The sequence below is a fragment of the Panthera pardus genome, unplaced genomic scaffold (assembly GCF_024362965.1).
Source record: "Panthera pardus isolate Hobbes unplaced genomic scaffold, ASM2436296v1 HiC_scaffold_1, whole genome shotgun sequence".
Taxonomy (NCBI): domain Eukaryota; kingdom Metazoa; phylum Chordata; class Mammalia; order Carnivora; family Felidae; genus Panthera; species Panthera pardus.
In genome coordinates, this window is record NW_026526654.1 from 72,281,160 (window position 1) to 72,304,525 (window position 23,366).

General features: G+C 39.4%; 1 protein-coding gene and 1 pseudogene across 4 annotated transcripts in view; one reads left to right on the forward strand and one right to left on the reverse strand.

The window, feature by feature from the left end:
• Positions 1-23,366, forward strand: part of MRPS31 (mitochondrial ribosomal protein S31) — a 62,830-nt gene that overhangs the window by 526 nt on the left and 38,938 nt on the right. For all 4 annotated transcript variants that reach the window (XM_019447675.2, XM_019447678.2, XM_053900016.1 and 1 more), the window contains exons 2-6: positions 4,752-5,036; positions 12,588-12,746; positions 13,740-13,880; positions 16,806-16,885; positions 20,247-20,390. In XM_019447675.2, the coding sequence (XP_019303220.1) occupies positions 4,752-5,036; positions 12,588-12,746; positions 13,740-13,880; positions 16,806-16,885; positions 20,247-20,390 (809 nt within the window). The remainder of the gene's footprint in view (positions 1-4,751; positions 5,037-12,587; positions 12,747-13,739; positions 13,881-16,805; positions 16,886-20,246; positions 20,391-23,366) is intronic.
• LOC109265799 (ubiquitin-40S ribosomal protein S27a-like) lies at positions 478-4,396 on the reverse strand (annotated as a pseudogene).

The window sequence follows — 23,366 nt, forward strand, 5'->3', positions numbered from 1 at the left end:
TTTTATTTTATTACTTGCCGAGAGTATAGTGGTCTCATTCCAGCCTCCATTTATCCTCTGGTTCATTATTGAAAGTATTTACAATGTACCAACACTGCTGTTAAGTCCCTAATAAAAACGATCCTGCCATCACGGAGCTTATGGTTCCACCAGGCAGGCAATTCAAGTACAGTGGAGTAAAGCTGAGATGGTGTAGGTAACACAGACTGCTTTATTAATACAAGTAACCGCTGGGTGAGCAAGTCGGGACAGCTAACCATTGTAGGAAAGAAAGGTTCAGAGTATCCTTTCTGGAAAAGAAATCTGATAAACTGTGGAGGGGAACTAAGGGTTGGAGCTAGCCAGGCAACAGAGGCTAGTTATGCATATTTTATGTTGGTATTTCTTCTCTGAGAACTCTCATCATGATGAAAACTTAATTTTACTGCATTATAGTCCCTGCAGAACGATTTGGGGCCAGTCTGGTTAAGTGCAGCTCTAAGCAAGTTCGTAGCAGTGGGGATGGAAAGTAACAGCTGGATGGAGGAGAAAAATTGCACAGGTAGAATTGGTATGATGTGACATATGAGGAAATAAGGGTAAGGTAGTGAAAAGATTTCAGCTGGCTGCCTTGGAGGATTAGGGTGCCATTAACGTTAACAGAAGAATGAGGAGCAGCTTTGAGAAGCCTTTTTAAAATACGTCACGGTTTTGAAAATACAAAATATCTACTATGGGAAGGAGCCCCTTCGGCACAGAAGGGTGAAAAATGGAAAGTCAGTAGGAGAGGGGACTCTTGAAGGTGGATTTGGATGTGTTGGATTTGAAGTGCTATGGAGGGGCGCCCGCGTGGCACAGTCGGTTAAGCGCCCGACTCTGGGTTTCAGCTCGGGTCACGATCTCACGCTTCGCCCGCATTGGGCTCTGTGCTGGCAGCACGAGCGGGATTCTCTCTCTCCCTCTGTCCCTGCCCCTCCCCCACTTGCGCTGTCTCTGTCTCTCTCAAAATAAACAAATAAACTTAAACAACTTTTTCTTTTCTTAAATGAAGTGCTGAGGAGATGGAGGCTCTCAGCAGAAACAAGCCCAAGTGGGAGGTTACGGCTGGAGTTTTATTATTTTAGTGTTATGAAGTTAACTGCCTGTACCTGAGTTTCCTGTAATAAACACAGATTACTTTCTGTAGCCTTGTAACAGCCTTGGAAGGAAACATTGAAGGAGGGAGGTTATATGTGAGATTCATTCTCCTGATTGACACCTTTCTGTTATAACACCTTTAATGTTAATTTAACTTGTACATACAAAATAATAGAGCATTTTCCTAAATTGAATTGTAGCACATGGTGAATGATATTATGATGAAGGTCGTGTGTACTGATTATGAGGATGCTAGTTATGTGCCTGGTTTTGCATTCTAGTTGTTAAGTGCCTGATTTGATAGCCTCTGTCATTTTTTTTTAATTTATTTATTTTGAGAGAGAGAGAGCATCATGGGAGCGGGAAAGGGGCAGAGAGAGAGAGGGAGAGAGAGAATCCCAAGCAGGCTCTGTGCTGCCAGCGCTGAGCTGACGTGGGGCTCAATCTCATGAACTCCTGAGATCATGACCTAAGCCAAAATCAAGAGTTGGACGCTTAACTGACTGAGCCACCCACACACCTGAGCCTCTGGCATACATGCGTGTATTTGTGTGTGTGTGTGTGTGTGTGTGTGTGTGTGTGTATACACACACACACATATATAAAAGAGGCTTTGTGCCCAACGTGGGGCTTGAACTCACGACTCTGAGATCAAGAGTTGCATGCTTCACCAGCTGAGCCAGCCAGGCGCCCCACCTCTGAAATTTTTATAAGCAGATCAGATAATTTGGTTCCGCATTTTTGGAAATAGCCATTTTGTCTTTCATTAAAAGGTCCCTAGCCTGGTACTCGCATTTGCTAGCTTTGAGAACTTGGTATAATAAGTAACCCAGGGTCTGATGTAGGGTCTTGAGATGAGTTATATCAGAATCACCTGGCATCTTGGTTAAATGCAGGCATGTCCTTGGGCCCCATTCCAAACTTAGCAACTAAGAATCTCAGGAATATGTTTTAAATAAGCTCCCTATATAATTCATATGATCCCTAAAGGTTAAGAGCCACTGATTTAACATCTTTGAATGTTAAGTTTCTTCTATAATACAGTTTCTTCTTCTATAATACAAATAGTAAAACCGGTCCTATAAGATTGTAAGGATTAAATGACATACGTAGCATAGCTCCTCCAATGTGGTCCTCTGATGGGCAGCATCAGTGTTACTTGAAACTTGTTAGAAATGCAAACTCTGAGTCCCTCTTCAAAGCTACTGAATCAGTTCCTTGGTTGGACCACAGAACCTGTTTTTTAAAAGTCACTTAGGTAACTCTTAAGCATATTGAAGTTTGAGAAACAGTGTTGTAACCTGTTATCTTCATAAAGATAGGGACCATGAAATTCTTATTTACTAATGTATCACCAGTGTGTAAGGTAGCGCTCGGCACAAAGTAGACGCTCATTGTGTTTAATGAATGACTTTTCATACGTTATACTCTCTTAATCTAACACATTGATTAGTTTTTAAAGTTCTTCAGTATCAAGTATCAAAAGGTTTTTAACATCACAAAATAAAATTAGCTGTTTGGGTTACTTAGATTTGGCAAATCTTTTGTATGAATTTGAAATAGATGTAATCATTTGTGTTGTTCTTTTTCACAAATGTATCTAATGAAGAAAGCAGAAAGTAGCCACTGAATATCCTTTTTTTTGTTCCATTTTAGCTTAGTTTACAAATGGTGATTGGTTAAATGACACGCGGCTCAGGGAGAAAGTTAATCAGATTAGAATAATACCCAGACATGGCTTTTGTTTTTTTTATTTTTTAAGTTTATTTTACTTATTTTGAGAGAGAGAGAGAGAGAGAGAGAGAGAGAGAGAGAACATGGGAGGGACAGAGAGAGAATCCCAAGTAGGCTTCACACTGCAGCATGGAGCCTGACGTGGGGCTCGAACTCAACAACCAGAGATCATGACCTGAGCCAAAATCAATACTCGGCCACTTAATTGACTGAGCCACCCAGGCGCCCCTTTCATTTTTTTATTTTTAAACAATTATTTATTCTTGAGAGGGAGAGAGAACACACGTGTGGGGGGGAGTGGAGGGGGGGAGGGGTGCAGAGAGGGAAAGAGAGAATCCCAAGCACACTTCTGCATTGTGGAGCCCAGTGCAGGGGAGATCATAACCTCAGCTGAAATCCAGAGGTGGACTTAACCAACTGAGCCACCCAGGAGCCCCTATCCAGACATGTTTTTTAAAGAAAGTAACCTTTCTTTGTTAATAGAAATGTTTATAGCTTTCAAAGAGGTATTATTATATCACGTTAAGGACATGGCAGTCAGTCAGTTTGGGGTTTGAAAATAATAAATTGAAATTTACTAACCCTGTCAGTGTTTTGCAACCTTTTTTTTTTTTTTTTTTAAATTTTTTTTTTTTCAACGTTTTTTTTTTATTTATTTTTGGGACAGAGAGAGACAGAGCATGAACAGGGGAGGGGCAGAGAGAGAGGGAGACACAGAATCGGAAGCAGGCTCCAGGCTCCGAGCCATCAGCCCAGAGCCTGACGCGGGGCTCGAACTCACAGACCGCGAGATCGTGACCTGGCTGAAGTCGGACGCTTAACCGACTGCGCCACCCAGGCGCCCCCAACCTTTTTTTTTTTAAAAATGTTAGTTCCTGTCTTTTGTTAACCTGTAAACAATTACTTGTTTTGGATTTGTTGAAGCAATAGGTCAGACAGCATATGTCACAATATCCGTCAAAGTGAGTAGCCACATTCATCTGAAGGGCATTCCTGACAAAGGCAACTGATTTGCCATTTTCGTCCACTTAATAGTATTTCAGGACAGCTACCTTAACCTTCTTTCTCTTATGCTTATTCTTCTGCGAGTGGTATAAGACTTCTTCCTTTTCTGAACACCGCCATGAAGTCTTAACACAAGACGAAGGGTAGACTCCTTTTAAATGTTGTGACAGGCCCGGTATATCCATCTTCCAGTTGCCCGCCAGTGGAGATCGGTCTCCACTGGTCAAGAGGAATTCCTCCCTTATCCTGGATCTTGGCCTTTCCATTTTCTCTTCTTTTTGAGGGATCAGCCTGGAGAGTGATGGTCTTCCCCATAAGGGTTTTCACAAAAATCTGCAGCTCGGCGGTCGTTCCGCTGCCAAGAGCGGATCAGAAAGTTGCGACCTTTTTTAATGTCATGGAACAAATAGACAATGATCTTTGTATCAAACCCTGAGGTAAATGGAGGGAGGCAACAGTTAGGTGCACCAGCAGCCCAGGCCTCCCTCAGCTACCGCAAGGACAAGGTGATCAATCGGTATCTCAGCACATCTGTACCCATTTGTGACTCACCAGCGTGTCTTAGGTCTTAGTGAGCTTTAAGCTACATGACCTTGGGTAAATCGCTTCACTTCTCTGGTTTCCAGTTTCCTTATCTTTAGAATGGGGATAATACTTGCCTTATGGAGTTGATGTGGGTATGAGAAAATGTACATAAAACATGTTGCACCAGACTAGGCACATATTCTGTATTCAATAAATGTTAAAATTGCTTCATTATGGTTGCTGACAATAATAATAAAAAGCAAAAGGGAAGGGTTCGAATTGGAAAAATTTTAAAACAGAAGCAGTGGTTTTGAGTCACTTTATTATTTTGCATTGTATTTTTCATTTTTTTCTTTAATACATCTTTCTAGGACAAAAAATGAAGTCCACCGATATTTTGGCACGAACAACGTGATCTGTAACAAGAAAGATGAGCAGTCTGCTCCAACACGTGATATGTCCAAGGAAACAGAGACCCAAGAGAGTGTGAAGGAGAACACAAAAAAAGACTTGTTAGGTATTATTAAGGGCATGCGAGTTGAACTAAGCACAGCCAAAGTACAAACAACAAGGCCACCCAATAGAAGACAACTTAAGAGTATAGAGGCTACAACTGGCAGGCTTCACAAAGTTCCGGAAGATGCCCCAAAAAAGAGGTAAATTGAATGGAATTTCAACTGCGTTGAAAGTACTTTTTGAAACTCCTTTTTCTTTTAGAAAGGAATTTTAAATTAGAGGATCTGGGAGATACTGCATGAAGATTATCAGTTTGTAAACACGGAGACTTTAATACTTCCTTGAAAGATACTATTACCCTTCTGTATTTAAATAGGAAGGGAAGGGGTGCCTGGGTGGCTCAGTTGGTTAAGCGTCCGACTTCAGCTCAGGTCACGATCTCGTGGTCCGTGAGTTCAGGCCCCGCGTCGGGCTCTGTGCTGACAGCTCAGAGCCTGGAGCCTGCTTCGGATTCTGTGTCTCCCTCTCTCTCTGCCCCTCCCCCGTTCACTCTCTGTCTCAAAAATAAATAAATGTTAAAAAATAAATAAATAGGAAGGGAACATGTGCATACAATCCAGAGAGGAAAAAGTAGAGATCTAATTGAGAATTCCACATATTCTTTTACATATTCATCAGTGTTATTAACTGTCACTTAATTGCCTCTTTAAACTGTTAATTACCAAATTGTTTATATCCTGATTTGGAAGTAGCTTCGTGTCTCTGAAGGACTTGTTTCTTTGAAATTTCCATTTAAAAAATTCCACCTAGGATAGAATGTAAGCATGTTGATTACAACTGTTGTATATGATTTCCTTTGACCAGTAATTATCAGTGTTCTCTACTTACATGATTTCCTTAACATGTAATTATTTGTGCTTGTCAAAAGAGTATTATACTTCATTGATTCTAAGTGCAATCAGTAATATCTTAGCATTGTGTTGTGGTTTCAATGACAGTGTTTTGTTTTAATGATAGATAAATAATGGTGTTTCTTACATCAATCAAGTAATAAGGTATGTGGCTTGAAGATCCCCATCTCTGACTTCTCTTAGCAGAATCAACAGATAATGTAGATTCCTATCTTCCAGAACGACTTAATATTTTCATGAAACTTCTTGTCTCTATACTCTATCATATTGTATCAAAACTACCTCTGGAAAGCATAATTGGGTGGTAAGAAAAAAGCTAGTTCAAAAAATGAGTGGCCATCAAAGCTACCTCCTTCTCTTTACTTTTTTTAAGTAATCTCTACACCTAACATGGGACTTGAACCCATAACCCTGAGGTCAAGAGTCAGATGCTCTACTGAGCCAGCCAGGTACCCCATCCTCTTCCTCCCTTTTAGAAACAAAATAAAACTTTACTACATAAAAGTATATGGAATTAGGGGCACCTGGGTGACTCAGTTGGTTGAGCAACCAGCTCTTGATTTCGGCTCAGGTCAGGATCCCAGGGTCATGGGATTGAGCTCCACACTGGGCTCTGTGCTGAGCTTGGAGGCTGCTTAAGATACATTCTCTCTCTCTCTCCCTCTCTCTCTTTCTATCTCTCTTCCCCTCTTCCCCCCACTGCTCACTCTCTCCCTCCACTCCTCTGCCCTGCACGTGCACACACACACACTCTCCTTCTCAAATAAAAATTAAAAAAATTTTTTTTGTTATTAAATTTTGTTTAACGTTTATTTTTGAGAGAGAGACAGAGACAGGGTGCGAGCAGGGGAGGGGTAGAGAGTGGGGGAGACACAGAATCGGAAGCAGGCTCCAGGCTCTGAGCTGTCGGCACAGAGCCCGACACAGGGCTTGAACTCAAACCGCGAAATCAGGACCCGAGCCAAAGTCAGATGGTTAACTGAGCCACCCAGGTGCCCCTCCCCCACCCCCATTTTTTTTTTTTTTTAAGTACACAGAATTAGATAATACAGACACACATGTATAAAAATACTTACCAAGAGTTTTTTTTAAACTTGCAGACCTGTTTGTGACCCATTGTGCTTTTGTTATAATTATACAATTTAATTATCTGTTATAGAAATGGTTAAAATGAGCTGAATGTTTTGCAAAGACTCAGGAAAGGAAATTTTAAAAACTCCTTTCCAACTAGGTATGAATGAGACAAGTAGAAAAATGTGAGAAAATTCTGCATTCAGGCTGCTTTGTAAGCATTTTTAAGTTCTTGCTGCATGTTTCTGCTTTAAAGAAACCAGAATTGGAACTCTTGGAGGATGTACTATGGGTGCAGTGTATATATAAGAGATATATGTTGGAACTTCTATTCAAAGAGGCTTTGGTCCTACATCAAAAGATTGGTGAACGAGACCTATTTGTTTTGAGTTTTTAAAAATGAATCTTTTAGGGTGCCTGGCTGGCCCAGTTGGTAGAGCATGCGACTCTTGATCTCAGAGTCATGAGTTCAAGCCCCACATTGGATATAGAGTTTACTTAATAAAAAAATTTTAATGTATCTTTTAATGATTTTGTTCCCCACTCTTTTTTTTTTTTTTTTTTTAAGGGATCCCAGATGCACAGAATTGGGTAAATCATCTTCGATTCATGATGACTGTCATTGCTCTATGCATGGCCTGTTTTTTAGTTTTTTTATTTGTATTATATACTGAACCCCCATTGATATAGTTAGTGTGGCTGCATAACAGTTGCCCCAAAATTTAGTGGCATAAAACAACCATTTTTTTTGTGCTCATGGATTCTGTGGGTCAGCAGTGTGGGCAGAGCACAGTGGAGAAGGGTAATCTCTGTTCCGTGCTGTCCTTACTCAGAAGACTTGCAAGTCCAGAGGCTGGAATCATCTGAAGGTTTGCTCATTCATTGCTCTGACAGTTGAAGCTGGCTGTTAGCTGAGACCTTAGCCAGGACTGTTACCAGAAACACCTACCTGTGGCCTCTCTGTGTGGCCTGGGCTTCCTCACTGCATGGCGGCTGGGTTCCTAGGGCGAGTGTCCCAAGAGAAAGGGAGCCGGGAGGAATTTGTATTGTTTTTATGATGTAGCCTTAGAATCAGATTGGACACTGCCACTCTCATTTCCTGTTTCATATTGACTTTTGAGGGGTACTTGCTTTTTATCATAGCAACTGCCAGAAAAGCCATCTTCACAAAGATGATGTCAGCAAAAGGCGTGCGGTAGTCTAGTGTTAAAACCATGACCACCTTGCCTTAGTAGTTCAGTCACTGACAGATTGCTGTATTTCCCTGTAGTGCTCCAGGGTTCCTTAGGGCATAGTTTGGGAACCAAGATCGTATTCTACATTGAGCTCCCTGTGCAAGGCTGTGGGACCAAACCCATAAGTTTCTTAGAATTCCTGTTTGTTTGAAAGACTCTCTGAGGCAGCATTTTAAATCTTGGGGTGCCTGGCCGGCTCATTCGGTGGAGCATGAAACTCTTGATCTTGGGGTTGTGAGCTCAAGCCCCAGGTTGGGTGTAGAGGTTACTTAAAAATAAAATCTTCAAAAAAATAATCTTTCTAAGATCTTAACAGAGAGTTTTGCAGTCATGCCTGTAGTTTTCCTGACACTGCACTGAATTTGATATCTGTTCAGAAACCGTTTCTTTTTTTCAGAGAGAAAGAGTGCAGGAGCTTGAGCCAGTGAGGGAGGGGCAGAGGGAGAGAGACTCTTAAGCAGGCTCTACATACGTACGTAGCCTAGCACGGCACTCCATCTCATGACCGGAGCCGAAATCGAGTCAGACGCTCAATCAACTGAGCCACCCAGGCGCCCCTGTTCAGAAACCACTTTAAATTTTAGCATCGTTTGCTGTCTGGAGGGGCTGAGAATGAGAAATGTTTTCTTTTGGATACCTGCAAGTCTTGGCTCCTGTATATGGAACGGTTCTTTCTTATCTCTTCTCACATTTTACCATCTGCAACTAAGGTTCAACACTGGAGGTCTCCTTAGACTGGCTCATCCAGTTCATTGGGTGTGTTTCCTGTTTCCCACCTTACAATGCTGCTGAACAGAAGTCCCCTTTTCTGTAGCTTCCAGTAATGTTGATTTTCCTAAAGCTCTCCCTCACAGTGGCTTTGAGAGCCTTCAGGCTCTAAGTCTCTTTGAGGCCCTAAGTTCTCATCAATACTTGCCTCAAGGTCTTTCCAGTTTCTACCCCCTGCCCAATACCCAAACCTCCTCCATACATTTTAGGTTTTTTGTTACAGTAGCACCCAACTTCCAGGCACCAAAATGTGTTCCAGTTAAGTGTTGCTGCATAACAAACCATCCCAAAGCTTGGCCGCAGCATCTCTGCAGCGTAGGCAGAGGTAGCTGTGTCCGCCCCACTTGGCACTAGTGAGAGCCGGTACAAGGCCAAGGTCTCGTGAGTCTGAATGTGTTGTGGAACTAGTAAGAACCCTGGGGAGAACAGCAGTGACCACCGTTTCTAGCTCCTACTGTAACTTTCTCTTAACCAAGCAACTACCAGTAAGAAGGATTCAGCTACTTATTAATTAATGAATCCACTAGTAGAAATTTAGATTATTTCTAGTTTTCCATTAGTACAAAATAATGCTATGATTAACGTCATTCATTCATTCAGCAACTTTAGATTGCCATTAGAGCTCAGGCACTGTCCAAAGGGATGGAGGTAGAACACTGAACAAAACAAAGTCTCTATTCCTTACAAATGGGGGAAGAGTCAGGGGGCGGAAGAGGATGTTTTTACACCACACACAGACACATAGTACATTAGGTGATGAAACATGAGGAAAAATAAGAGTGATCGGTTAGAGGTGCTGTTTTTTAAAAAGGGATCATGGAAGAATAATGATTGAGCAAAGACCTGAAATAAAGTTACAGATAAAGCAATGCAGATATCTGAGAAATGCTTTGCCTGTCAGGCACAGGGGCTGGAACTGCTTGGACCTTGCACTTGGAGTGTGAAGGATCCCTCCAATTCTATGTGTACCTGCTTATTTTCTTTAGACAAATACTCCTGGAAGTGGAACTGGTGGGTAAAAGGATTGGGGTGTATTTTAGACTTTTAATGTATGTCATCAAATTGCCAAAAGTTACGGTGATTTGTGTCCACTCAGTAGTATCCTTCCCCTTATTAGAATTTCTTTTCTGAAATTGTGTATGCTGTATCGTTCATATTAAAGAAATTTAGGGAGTACAGAAGGGTATAAAGTATGTTTTCATGAAATAGTCTGAGTTATAGGATAGAATAGATTTTTAAGAGACATTTTAACAAGGTCTCATCACCTTTTTAAAATCTGTGTAGAGGGGCACCTGGGTGGCTCGGTCGGTTAAGTGTCCAACTCTTGATTTCGTCTCAGGTCATGATCTCATGGTTGTGAAATCAAGCCCCGCATCGGGCTTGGGATTCTCTCTCTCTCTCTCCCTCTCTCCCTCTCCCTCTCTCCCTCTCCCCCTCTCCCCCTCTCCCCCTCTCCCCCTCTCCCTCTCTCCCCCTCTCCCTCTCTCCCTCTCTCCCTCTCTCCCTCTCTCCCTCTCTCCCTCTCTCCCTCTCTCCCTCTCCCTCTCCCTCTCTCCCTCTCTCCCTCTCTCTCTCTCCCTCTCTCCCTCTCTCCCCCCCCTCCCCCTCCCCCCCACCCCTTCCCCACTCGCACTCTCTTGCTCTCAAAATAAATAAGCTTTAAAAAGTAAATAAAAATAGAAAAAATGATTTGGGGTGAAGTTCAAACCTTATTCACTGGCAACAGTTTTGAAAGTAGCTCATTTCTTTTTGACTAATTGTAATAGTCCCTCTTTTATTCTATTTTTCTTCCTTGGCCGTCAGATTCTAGATCTCTCCTATCTTGGTAGGCGAAGTCCTTAAATCTTTATCCAACAACCTCAGGGATTTGGGAACTTTGATTTGCATATTAGACAGCAGATCTTTATATAGAAAGTCAAGTATAGTAAAACGTTAACTTGAATCCCACTCATTGAGATGGCAATTCTTAGTTAATATGTAAATAATGTAGACAATTTCCTTTTATGTCTAGCACAGTTTTCTATTAATTTACCCTAATTTACTAAAGAGTAGCATTTTGGGTTTTTTTTAGCTTTTTCTTACGGAAAACTTGAAACAAAATGTAATAAACTTGTACCTAAACTACACGACATACACAAAATGTACCTACCTGTTATGCAGCTTCAGTAATCATTTTGCCATTCTTGTGTCATCTGTGTGTTCACCTACTTTGCGTCTCCTGCTAGATGATAACGATGATTTCTGGGCTTTGTTTTTGGGTTTTTTTTTCAGGTAAAGTTTACATACTTTGAAGTGTACGCATCTTAGCTGTAGGATTCTGGCAAATGCATATGCCCATGTGCTTATCAGATGCAGAGCATTTCTCATTTCTGTCTTTCCGTCAGTAGACTTCTGTCCTGAGACAACCACTACTCTGACTTTTTTCACCTTCGGTTAATTTTGCGTATTCTAGAACTTGGTGTAAATGGAATCGTACAATGCATACTCTTTTTTTTTTTAATGTAACTTTTCATTGTTTCATTCACGTTGTAGGTGTGAGTTGAACTATTCCATCATATGAACTTATCATGATGTGCGAATAGGTTTAGCTACGTTAATATTTTCTTGCAGTATAGTTTCTGAAATACATTGGCGTCTCATTTAAAAATCCGTAAATTGGGGCACGTGGGTGGCTCAGTCGGTTGAGCATCCAACTTCAGCTCAGGTCATGATTATCATGGGCTTGCTGCTGTCAGCACGAAGCCTGCTTTGGATCCTCTGTCCCCGTCTCTCTGCCACTTCCCCAGTTGTGCACACTCTCTCAAAAATAAACATTTAAAAAAATAATAAAAAGGGGCGCCTGGGTGGCTCAGTCAGTTGAGCATCCGACTTCGGCTCAGGTCATGATCTCACGGTCCGTGGGTTCGAGCCCCGCGTCGGGCTCTGTGCTGACAGCTCAGAGCCTGGAGCCTGCTTCGGACTCTGTGTCTCCCTCTCTCTCTGCCCCTCCCCCGTTCATACTTTGTCTCTCTCTGTCTCAAAAATAAATAAAACATTAAAATTTTAAAAAAATAATAAATAATAAAATAAAAATCCAGCAAATTATAATTAAGGCTGATCCCTCCCCCTCCCCCTCCCCCTTTTATTTTTCTCTTCCTTACTTGTGCTTCAACAAGTATCCAGTAACTTCAGCTTTCAACATTTTAAAGTTTATATAAAACTAACACCTAATATTTACAAATTCTTGATTTTGTTAGAAATTGATTCTTTTTAATGTTTTATTTTTAAGAAAGAGAGCGCACAAGCAGGGTAGGGGCAGAGTGAGAGGGCGGCAGAGGATCAGAGACCGATGTGGGACTTGAACTCACAAACCGTGGGATCATGACCTGAGCCGAAGTCAGACGTTCAACTGCCTGAGCCACCCAGGTGCCCCAGAAATTGATTTTTTTTAATGTTCTTATTTATTTTTGAGAGAGAGACACAGAGAGACAGAGCACGAGTGGGGGAGGGGCAGAGAGAGAGAGGGAGACACAGAATCCGAAGCAGGCTCCAGGCTCTGAGCTATCAGCACAGAGCCTGATGTGGGGCTCGAACTCACAAACTGTGAGATCATGACCTGAGCCGAAGTCGGACGCTTAACCGACTGAGCCACCCAGGCGCCCCTGACATTTTTTTGAATGACAGAAAAGTTTTCTCTGGAAAAAAATCATTTTACTTCCCACTAAACAAATGGCATAGTAAGTAATGCCTCCTTTTTTTCTCACTTGCATTTCCTTTGCTTTGTCAGAACCAAGTCCCTGGGTCCTGAGTTGGTAGCAGCCGCAGCTGCTGTTGCAGATGTTCTCCCGTTCGATAAGCAGATGACCAAGTCAGAGCTGCTCAGGCAGCTCCAGCAGCACGAGGAAGTCTCAAAGGCACAGAAGGATGGAGAAAGAGCTAAAATTAGGTTAGTGGATCAAATAGTTCTGTCAGTAATGCTGGTTTCTCAAAATAGGCTGTTTTCATGTGAGTGGTGAGTAATACGCAATTATATTCTTACATTTATATTTTATATAAAATATTTCTCTTAAGTGGAATATTAGTAATTAGGTTTTTTAACAATGATCTGAAGTAAGATTGCAGTTTGTAAAAGATCAATGGGATGGTTAAAATTTTCTTCTGCCAAGTGATACAATTTCTTGTTCCTAAAAAAGAAACTGTAAATTCGGCAATGTTATTAAAAACAAATACAGAATAAGACAGTTTCTCCGAGAAGATTCATTTTTTCCATTGAATAATCTGTTGGTCGTGTGCAGAGTGCGATCGTCTTCAGGCCTGTTTCCTTCAGTTTTTTTTGCTCTTATCGTTACGTTTAGCTGACACCTTCCCATCCATCCTCTCGTCTCATACTTGATGCCCTGTTTGAAGTCGATATACAGCTTCAGGTGTTTGATACTTTTTCGTTAGTGACACTTTTTTTTAAATAAACAACACTTTTAATTCATGTTTTAAATTCACATTTCTGAAGAACACCTTCAAAAGTTAGGTTTCAGAAGGAAACATAAATCTCGGTGGTCTGTGGAGTGTGAATGTTAATAATGTGTGTGTTACATGTAATCTTTCATTTAAGGGGTGCCTGAGTGGCTCAGTCGGTTAAGCACCTGACTCTTCATTTCAGCTCGGGTCATGATCTCACAGTTCGTGGGTTCGAGCCCCACATTGGGCTCTGCACTGACAGCGTGGAGCCTGCTTGGGATTCTCTCTCTCCCTCTCTCTCTGCCGCCCCCCACCCAATAAATAAATAAACTTAAAAAAAATCTTTCATTTAAACATAACATTTAATGCTATGTTACTGCATAGAAGTGAAGTATAAACAAAGTGATATGAATCTCATGTGTAAGAAAGTTTTTTACTATTCTGTAGCTAAAATTTCTAATAACTGACCTTTTTCTTATTTCAGTGTCAGTAACATAATATCAGATATGAAAATTGCCAAATCTTCCACAGCTAGAGTTAGTACAAGACCAGTGCATCAAATTCAGTTTGATGAAGGATCTAACGATTACGTGGGCCAGAAGAAGACCAATGATCTTAAAAAAAGGTATTCAGGCTCTTTGCAGTTTTTTTGGTTTTGTTTGTTTCTCTGTAGGTTTACTTTATTCTGTGCCTGTTATTGCTGATAGGTGTTTGAGCATTATAGATGCAATTATATCTGTTTTCTCACTCTGCGTGTACCATGTCTTACAGAGGAAAAGGTGTTCTGGGTTTAGCAGTCTTATGCTTTTCTATACCATTAATCAAGTTGGGCCCTTTCTCCCATTTACCCACGATGAATAGAGGTCTCCTGATTTAGGATAAGTGGAGCTGATTTAATGCTGAACAAATGAACATTTTGTGAGAAGCATTATTTTTCATTCTGATTCATACATAACAATGTATATTCATATAACCTTTATATTTATCTATATAATTATCATTATTCATATCTTAGAGAAATAAGCCATCATCAAAAAAAGAAAGAAAGGAAGATCCATTATAATATCTGAAAGTGGTAGATTATTTGTGGCAATTTGAATTTGGTAATTTGCAGACTTGAAGATGCTAAGCCATGTTTTACATAATTATTTTATAATACAAAGCTGTCTGTATTCACATGAAGTTTCTGCTTTCTCTCCTTCAAGCCCATAAAGTGAAAGTTGGGGACAGGGAACCAGATATTTATAGCACGCTGTGACAAAAACTAACTGATCTTTGTAGGAGGAGGTGCCTACAGTGGAGTATTTTTGATGTGTTATGTATTCCGTGGATTTTCTTTTAATTATAATTCCAGCAACTTGAGTTAGCTCTTTTCAGAAGTTAAACTATGAATTTGTACAGGAAAATTGTAAAAGATGGTCAGCAGTTAACAAAGGAAGTTCAAGAGGTTACAGTGACTTTGGGAAATTATTTGAATTACTAATTTAAAGTGATTTTATACCTATGACATATTATTAGATAAAATAGAATGAGTACTTGGAGTTTTACTTAAGATTCCTCAAGAATATTTAATTTCAGGGGCGCCTGGCTGGCTCAGTCAGTAGAGCATGCAATTCTTGATCTGGGGTCATGAGTTCAAACCCCACGTTGGGTATAGAACTTACTTTAAAAAAGAATATTTAATTTCAGTCTTGTTTGAATCATTCTTTGTTGAAATGATTCCATGATTCCATGCAATTATGTCAGAATGCTATATCATAATTTGATTCTTAATGATAGTAGCTGTCATTAAAAACTAGAAGGTGGCGGGCGCATGACTGGCTCGGTCAGTAGAGCTTGTGACTCTTGATCTGGGGGTCGTGAGTTCAAGCCTCGAGTTGGGTGTAGAAATTACTTAAAAGTAAAATCTTACAGGGGCACCTAGGTGGCTCAGTCAGTTAAGTGTCCGACTTAGATTCAGGTCATGATCTCATGGTTCATGGGTTTGAACCCCATGTTGGGCTCTGTGCTGACAGCTCAGAGCCTGGAGCCTGCTTCAGATTCTGCGTCTCTCCCTCTCTCTCTGTCCCTCCCCTGCTCGCTCTCTCTCTCTCTCTCTCCCAAAAATAAACATTAAAAAAAATTTTTTTTTAAGTAAAATCTTAAAAGAAAAATTAGAAAGTGGGAAGGGAGTAGCTAAAAAAGTGGGACAGGGGTTTATGTGCATATAATGGCTATATTAAAAAACTGACTTAAGGACTCTAGAGTTAGGGAAAGCAGTGGTAAGACACCAAGTTGTTCTCCCTGCTCTGTCCTGGGACAGCCTGAGACAATCCACCATTAATATGCCCTGGGCTGATTCCTTCAGTAAGAGAACAGAGAAGTGTGAGGCACAGACCACTGGCCCTAGCATACCTCAGAGTCTTGGCACAGTGCTAGACTAATCCTGGGACTGCAGCAACTTGCATAGCCTCGTTGGTCTGTTTCCTCATCCAGGAGATGCTAACTTAAGTGGCTTTCTTGAGAAATAGGAAAGGAATGTGCAGACTCTATATAGTAGATGCAATGAAAACGTCTGTTCCCTTCCTTTCCCTTTAGTACCTTCTAAAATTCCATACTTTACCAGATCATTCCCTCTTTACCATGAGTCACCTTAATCCATCATCCTGTTGACCTGATGCAAAGTTGGGGACTGCTGGGTGCAGAGAAGAATGCAAGCCCTGAGGATGGTTCTGGAGCATAAATGCCTTTGTTTAAAATACTTGGGGACCTGCTAGCAAAAACCTGAAGTGATTTGAGATCACTTTATCTAATTTTAATATGGTATTTGCATTTTTTCAGTTAGTGTGATATTGTAGAAAAAAGTAATGTGATCCAGAGAAGTATTCAAAATTATTTTAAAAGTAACTGTCCATTTTTTAAACTGGCTTTTAATCTGCCAGTAAATTTATGTAAGTATGAATGTAAGTTGATACATGAAGCAGTTGATTAAAATATACAAGGAAAAGTTATCTGTTAACTCTCTGACATTAATTTCAATAGTTAATTAAAAATGTTATATAAAGAAAGTTAATCATTATGTTAAAATTACAGAATGATTGCTTTATAAGTGGGAATGTTTTGATTTATCTGTGCCATCTTTTATAATTATAGTTTGTAATTAAACATGCAGTGTTTTCTGCCCTTAAACTAAGACAAATGTTGACTTCAACAACTTTTAATTTAGCATATTTTAATAGCTGTCTAATGTTGAGTTTTCTAAAACCTTAATATGAAATGGATCACGTAAAAATTATGGCAATTCAAACTAATCTTTTCAATTAGCTGTTTTAGACATTAAACTACTTAACCCGCTTTATTGTATCATGATGCAAAAATTCAAGTGCATTTGTTCCGGTTTTTCGTTGTCAGTTCTAAAGATGCAGAAATTTAGTTAAAATGTCTGGGTGTGAGTCAGTGGAATATTTTTAAACTTCTACATTGAGTATTTCATATACAATTTTCTTTTTCTAAAGAATTTTTTGTTGGCAGTGTATAAAAATAATAACTTAAATTGTTTTTTCTTTTCCAGCCTTAGGAAAAATATACTCAAGGGGAAGAGACTTAATATTTTTGACCTTAAGGCCGTTACTGAAGAGGCACCCGAAACAGGTTTGTTAAGAACAACACCATTGGGGGGTGCTGGGGTGTTAATAAGTTAAGGGTTCAAGTCTTGGTTTTGGCTCAGGTCATGATTTCTCAGTTTGCAGGATGAAGCACCACATCAAGCTCCGTGCTAACAGCATGGAGCCTACTTGGGACTCTCTCTCTCTCTCCCTTTCTCTCTTCCATGCACGCGTGCCCTCGCTCACTCTCTAAAAAAAAATAAACATAAAAAAAGAACAACACTGTTTCTCAAGTAGACAAACATTCCGTCTTTCAACAACGTCCTTCACGTTTTGATTACATAATGTCAAGTATTTTAATAAGCCATCCTGTCATTGACCTGGGTCCTGCTTATGAACGTAGTTGTTGACATTGCCAGTCTTGGTCACGTGTGTCCCTTGAAATGTTGCATGCTATGAGACAGCGGGAGGTAACTCCTACCAGCTTCCTGAATCCAGAGCTATCAGTTGGCTGCTGATTTGGGTTAGAACATTAATGATCACCTACCATTTGCAGCTGTGCTATCACAAAAGCTAAACTGTGGCTTCGGCCCTAGAGCAGCTTGCTGTCCAGAAGAGGAGATAGCATTTGTAGAAGTAACTTAGTGAGGTGATTTGGAGATTGTTTCGGAGCTGGGAAGAAGAGCATTCAGGAGATCTATTTAGCAGTCTCATGTTTTTTTCTTAATACATAGTTAGTCCTTGTTCTTTATTCTTCCCCCTTTCTTCTTTGGGTAAGAAGTCCAATCCTTCAAATTCATCATTTGAAGTCTAATTCAAAGAGATACGAGACGTCCTCTTGCTTGACGTTAAATATGGTTTAGTGATAACTTAAAATAGATGAGAAAATTCAATGCAAATGGTCTTCAGCTTACAAGTGACTTTCATTTCCAAAGATTCTAAGTTAGCTTTTGGGACTTCATAGAAATAATTTTATGATTGATTTTTAAGTTCTGAGGCCAGCCTCCAGTGTCTCATTTAATCTATCACTTACTTATATAAACATCTGATTTTTCCCAATATTCAATAAACCTTTAGATGTTGGGGCCTAGGTTTCACTGACTTTTGTGTACCCAGCAGCACCTAGCCAAGTGGCTTACAGATCATAGGAATTAGTTATGTTAAATTGTAAATGCTTTTTTTTGAACAAATTGAGCTATAGAATATCTATCCATAGAGGAAAACTCAAGTGATTTGAGATCACTTTATCTAATTTTAATATGATATTTACATTAATCAATCAGTGTTTGTTCATTTAAAACTGAAAAGAAAGCTAAGAGAACAACCTCCTTTCTCTTATGTGAAAACTGCATTGTTTGAGCTTGCTGTCTCTCAAAATAAATAAATAAACATTTTTTTTCTTTTTTAAAGGGAATTTACTGTCAGGGCAGCCACTGTTGTCCACCTAATGAACAACCAGAAGAGGCACTTGTATTCTTGAAGAAGCCAATTTGCTTTTTTTGATCAGAAATCCTGTTCCTAAAACTGAAATTAGCTGGCAAGGAAGTACTGAAATTTTATAAAACGGTGTAAAATGATTGTACTTTAATAAGGAAAGTAATATGCAAATTTATGAAAATTTACTCTAATGAAGGTACTGTTTAATAAGTTATACTTGCATGAGTCTAAAGAACGTCTTTTGTTCCCAATTAAATACAGTAGCAGCAACATGCAGACTTAAATTTAGCATTTATTCACTGCTGTTTCCCTATCACCTAAAATAATGCCTGACATATAATTTACATTCAGTAATTATTTATTGATTGAATGAGTTCTTCTATCCCAGGATTCCCGCATTTTGCTCCCTCCATGTTCCTACCACTGCTGCAAAGGATATAGTCATAGACCCTACTCCTTATCCTGGAGTAATCTAGAGCCAAGAGGCCAGATAGCTTAATGGAAGGAGTTTCAGTATTTGATGTGGATTATTCAAATTCATATTCTGGCATACTGACCTCTTTGAGTTTTCCTTTCTCCATCAATAAAATAGGGCTGATACATACCTCTCAAGGATTCAATGAACTAATGTGTAATTGAAGTGTCAGGAGCACAGTGGGCATTCAGTACATAGATGCAGCTATTAGCAACAACGATGATGGCGTTGAGGCACCTGGGTGGCTCAGTCGGTTAAGTGTCCGATTTCAGCTCATGTCATGATCTCACTGCTTGTGAGTTCGAGCCCCGCGTTGGCTCTGTGCTGGCAGCTTGGAGCCTGGAGACTGCTTCGGATTCTGTGTCTCCCTCTCTCTCTGTCCCTCCCTTGCTTACGCTTTGCCTCCCTCTCTCTCTCTCTCTCTCTCTCAAATATAAAATAAAACATTAAAAAAATTTTTTAAATAGAAAAAAACGTAATGATGATGGTGTTGATGATCATGGAAAAGACATAGGTTCATCGGTGTCCACTGAATAAATCTATAAAATGGGACTATGGTAATTATTTTGCTGTTATGATTACTCTGGAAATGTGGCTAATTAAGCCTAACTGCTATGATCTTTTCTCTGTATGAGATGTTCTAGGCCAACATACTTAATATCTAGCAGTCAGTGTGCAGTCAGACATGGCTGTACATGAATTTTCGTATACAAGTCTGTGTGGACATATGTTTTCTCTCAGGTAAATATCTAGGAGTCAAATGGTTGTATGCGAAGTGTATTTTCTAATTTTTAAAGTCACGGCCAAACTATTTTTCAAAGAGGTTGTGCCATTTTACATTCCCACCAACAGTGACTGGTGGAAATGCAGTTCATTCTTGCAAAGTGTCTTACATGTCCAAAGCAAATAAGATGATTAAAATGTGATATGATGGTGGTTATAAGCTAACATGATATTAACTTACTTAGAGGGTTGGTTGTGAGGATTAAATGAACTAATGTAGAAAAAGCATTAGCACAGAGTAAGTGCTCCGTATCCGTTAGTAGTATGGTTATTATGTTAATTTCATTTCTTTGGTCTTTATTAGTTGTATATTGGTGACTTATCTTGACAGACTAAAAGGTAAACAGGCTGGACTTTAAATATCAAAGTCACATGTCTTATAAAAAATATTCACATTCATGGAAACATCCTTAAACAAAATACATATTTTTTTTTCCTTTCCAGTAGAGGGGGCAGTGAGACTTCAGGGCTTGCTTGCCTAGCAGTGTAGTAAAACAGAAGCCAAGGCTTGCAATTGTGGTTGCTGCAGGCTTTTTATGTCATTTTTGAACAGTTTGAGCTCTCAGAGAATGACCTTCCGTTATATACTGTTTATGTATATCCCTCAGGACCTGAAATGTTTCACCAATTTGGAGTTGATTATAACATTTTTGTAAAAATAAAGATATATACGCATTGACTTGTGATTATTTGAAATGTTTTTATTATACAGAGACAGCACCTTCACTTTGGGATGTGGAATTTGCTAAGCAGTTAGCTGAGGTAAATGAACAGCCCCTTCAGAATGGTTTTGAAGAGATGATCCAGTGGACCAAAGAGGGGAAACTGTGGGAGTTTCCGATTAACAACGAAGCAGGTAAATCTTAATTTCAGAGTTTTATACAATTCAGTGATGGAGATTAAATCTGGCAGGTGTTCAGTCATAGAGTCTGGATACTTACATGGATTTCAGAACTTTGTATAAATTTCTTCGTGGTGTCTGAAAAGAAATTTCACAATGTTTTTAGAAGGAACGTTAGAGGGGCACCTGGCTGGCTCAGTTAATGGAGCATGCAACTCTTGATCTCAGGGTTGTGAGTTCAAGACCCATGTTGGGTGTAGAGTTCACTTCAAAATAAAATCTTTAGAAAATAAAATAAAAGGAATGTTAGAACTTCCCTGAATTCTAGATGTTTGATAAGGAAACCAAAGAAGTAAAGTTATATGGCAGAAATGCGTCATGGATCGCTTTGTGACATGAAAGTGTTGACTGCAAATGATGACGGTTCTCTGGTTGCTCAGCCAGGATTATCTGGAAAATCTCATACATTTAATCCTGGGAGTGACATCATATTTCCATTCTAGAGAACATTACAACTCTTACAAAGCCTTAACTGGTTATCTTTTACTCATAAAACCATTGCATTAATGAGGTGCAAGGTTCTTGTACTTGAAAACCACTCAAAGCAAAAATGTTGGAAGGCTTCGAAATTTCTTGGAACTCTGGCAGCATACCTAGATGCTTTGGTGCTATTACCTACTTTCCTGGAGATTATTCTGGAGATGACACCTCTTCCTCACTCAAAAGGAAAACAGTATTACTGTGCTACTTATGTTTTGTGGTATTTTTTATATTATCATCAGCTAAACGTTTTAGATGTATTTTCAATTAGAAGAGGTTCGTTTACTTTTATGGTACAATTAGGTAGGAGTTGCAAACACCTCAGTAAATCTTGGGAAAGTATAGTCCATATTTTAACCCTTGTAGTATTATACGGTCACCTTAATATTTTATTTTTGATGACATTTGATTTGTTTGGATTAATAAATGGAACAGAAACTTAAATATCAGAAATATTTTGTCTTCTATCTTGATGAAGTGTTACTTTGTTTAGGAAAACTTTTTAGAGACTTAACAATTCTTTAGCAAATTCGTAATATTTTGTGTATTTGTGTGGTATATGCAGTAATAAAGGATGCTGTGTTTCATCTGTTACATAACATGTATATTTGCCAAAGTATTACGCTTTCCATACTCTGGTAGGTGTCAGGAAAAAAAACCCCAAGGACTTTTCAGTTGTACAAACCAGAGTACAGATCTGAACTCTCCCATTGCTTAGCCATTTGCCTTTGAGAAAACTAGCCTCTTGAACCTTAGTTTCCTCATCTGTAAAATTAAAGATACCTCACTGGAAGAGTATAAGAAATAAAACAAAGTTATTGGTTTGCTCAGCACAGTTCTTGGCATATAAGACATGTGAATAATGGTTAATTCATTTCCCCTCCTGTATGGACATAGGATTTTAAAAGGAGTAAAAAGCTGGGGCCTGGGTGGCTCAGTTGGTTAAGAAACCACCTGCAGCTCAGATCATGATCTCATGGTTCGTGAGTTCGAGCTCCACGTCAGGCTCTGTGCTGACAGCTCAGAGCCTGGATCTGCTTCAGATTCTGTGTCTCCCTCTCTCTCTTCCCCTTCCCCACTTGTGCTCTTTTTCTCTCAAAAATAAACATTAAAAAAATTCAGAGAGGGGCGCCTGCATGGCTCAGTCAGTTGAGTGTCCAATTTCGGCTCAGGTCATGATCTCGCAGCTTGTGGGTTCAGACCCTGCGTCAGGCTCCATGCTGACAGCCTGGAGCCTGCTTCAGATTCTGTGTCTGCCTCTCTCTCTGCCCCTCCCCTGCTTGCGCTCTCTCTCTCTCGCTCTCTCTCTCTCTCTCTCAAAAATGAATACACATTAAAAATTTTTTTTTAATTTTAGAGAAAAAAAATTAACAGAATACAGTATGTAATATTAAGGGAAGATTTCATTATTTGATGAAATTTGGATGTTCCAAGTCCTCACAGTTAAAAACATGGTTTTAAAACCCAATATTGAGGTAGAATAAATGTGACTTTATTTAGGAGAGACAGTGGTTAAGGGTTCCAGTTTTGAGTGAGTTGTATGCTTGACCTCTCTAAGCCTCACTTCTCCTGTCTATGAAATGATGGGAACAATAATAGGACTTATTTTATGGGATTCTTCTGAGAAACAAGTGAGGTTATTATACAAGTAAAGGATCATCAACCTCATCATTCCCTGTTCCTACGACAACAATATTGTGAGAGGATTTTACTGTAAGGATTTTAAATCTTAAACTATTAGTGAGGATATGTATTTTCTAGGAACCACCAAGTAGGGTATTAGGAAAGTATGGGTTGGTATACATTGTCATCAATAAAACACTTAAGATCATCAAAATCTTGAATGTCCATACTCCACAGGAACTTATCTTAAATTTGACCTGATTTTTAAGAGAGTTTATTTTTTACAAAAGGAAAAAAACACGTAGTTTGGTTAGGTTGGGGAGATAAATGTGACAAGTTTCCATACACATGGTACATATTATTGATGCTTCAGGGTGGGAAAGGGAGGTATCTCATTTCCAGCTCCTTAAGCCAATTGTTATCTGAATGAAAAACAGGAAAGGAACTGTGGAAACTTTCTCACTTTGATCACTCCCCTCAATATACACTTAGGAACTTCAGAATACTTTAAGAGACTGGCATTAGAATTTGGAGCCTCAGCAGTTCAATAAGATTCTTCTAGATTCTTATTTTTAAATTTTAAGATGAATAAAACGTCATGCTGTCTCTACTAACAGTTAGCTTTATGAAGATTTACTTTGATGCTTTTGGGGAAAGGGGTTTTATTTCTAAGGGCAGGCCATGCCGGTTTCTGAATGTAATACTGAAAATGACAAAATGACGTGTCCTGTGTTTATAACTTCGCTTCCCAGTGTTGTGTTTTTCATTTATGTAAAAAAATTGCAGTTTGTTGTTTTGCCGTGTAAAACATATAAATTATTTTCTGAT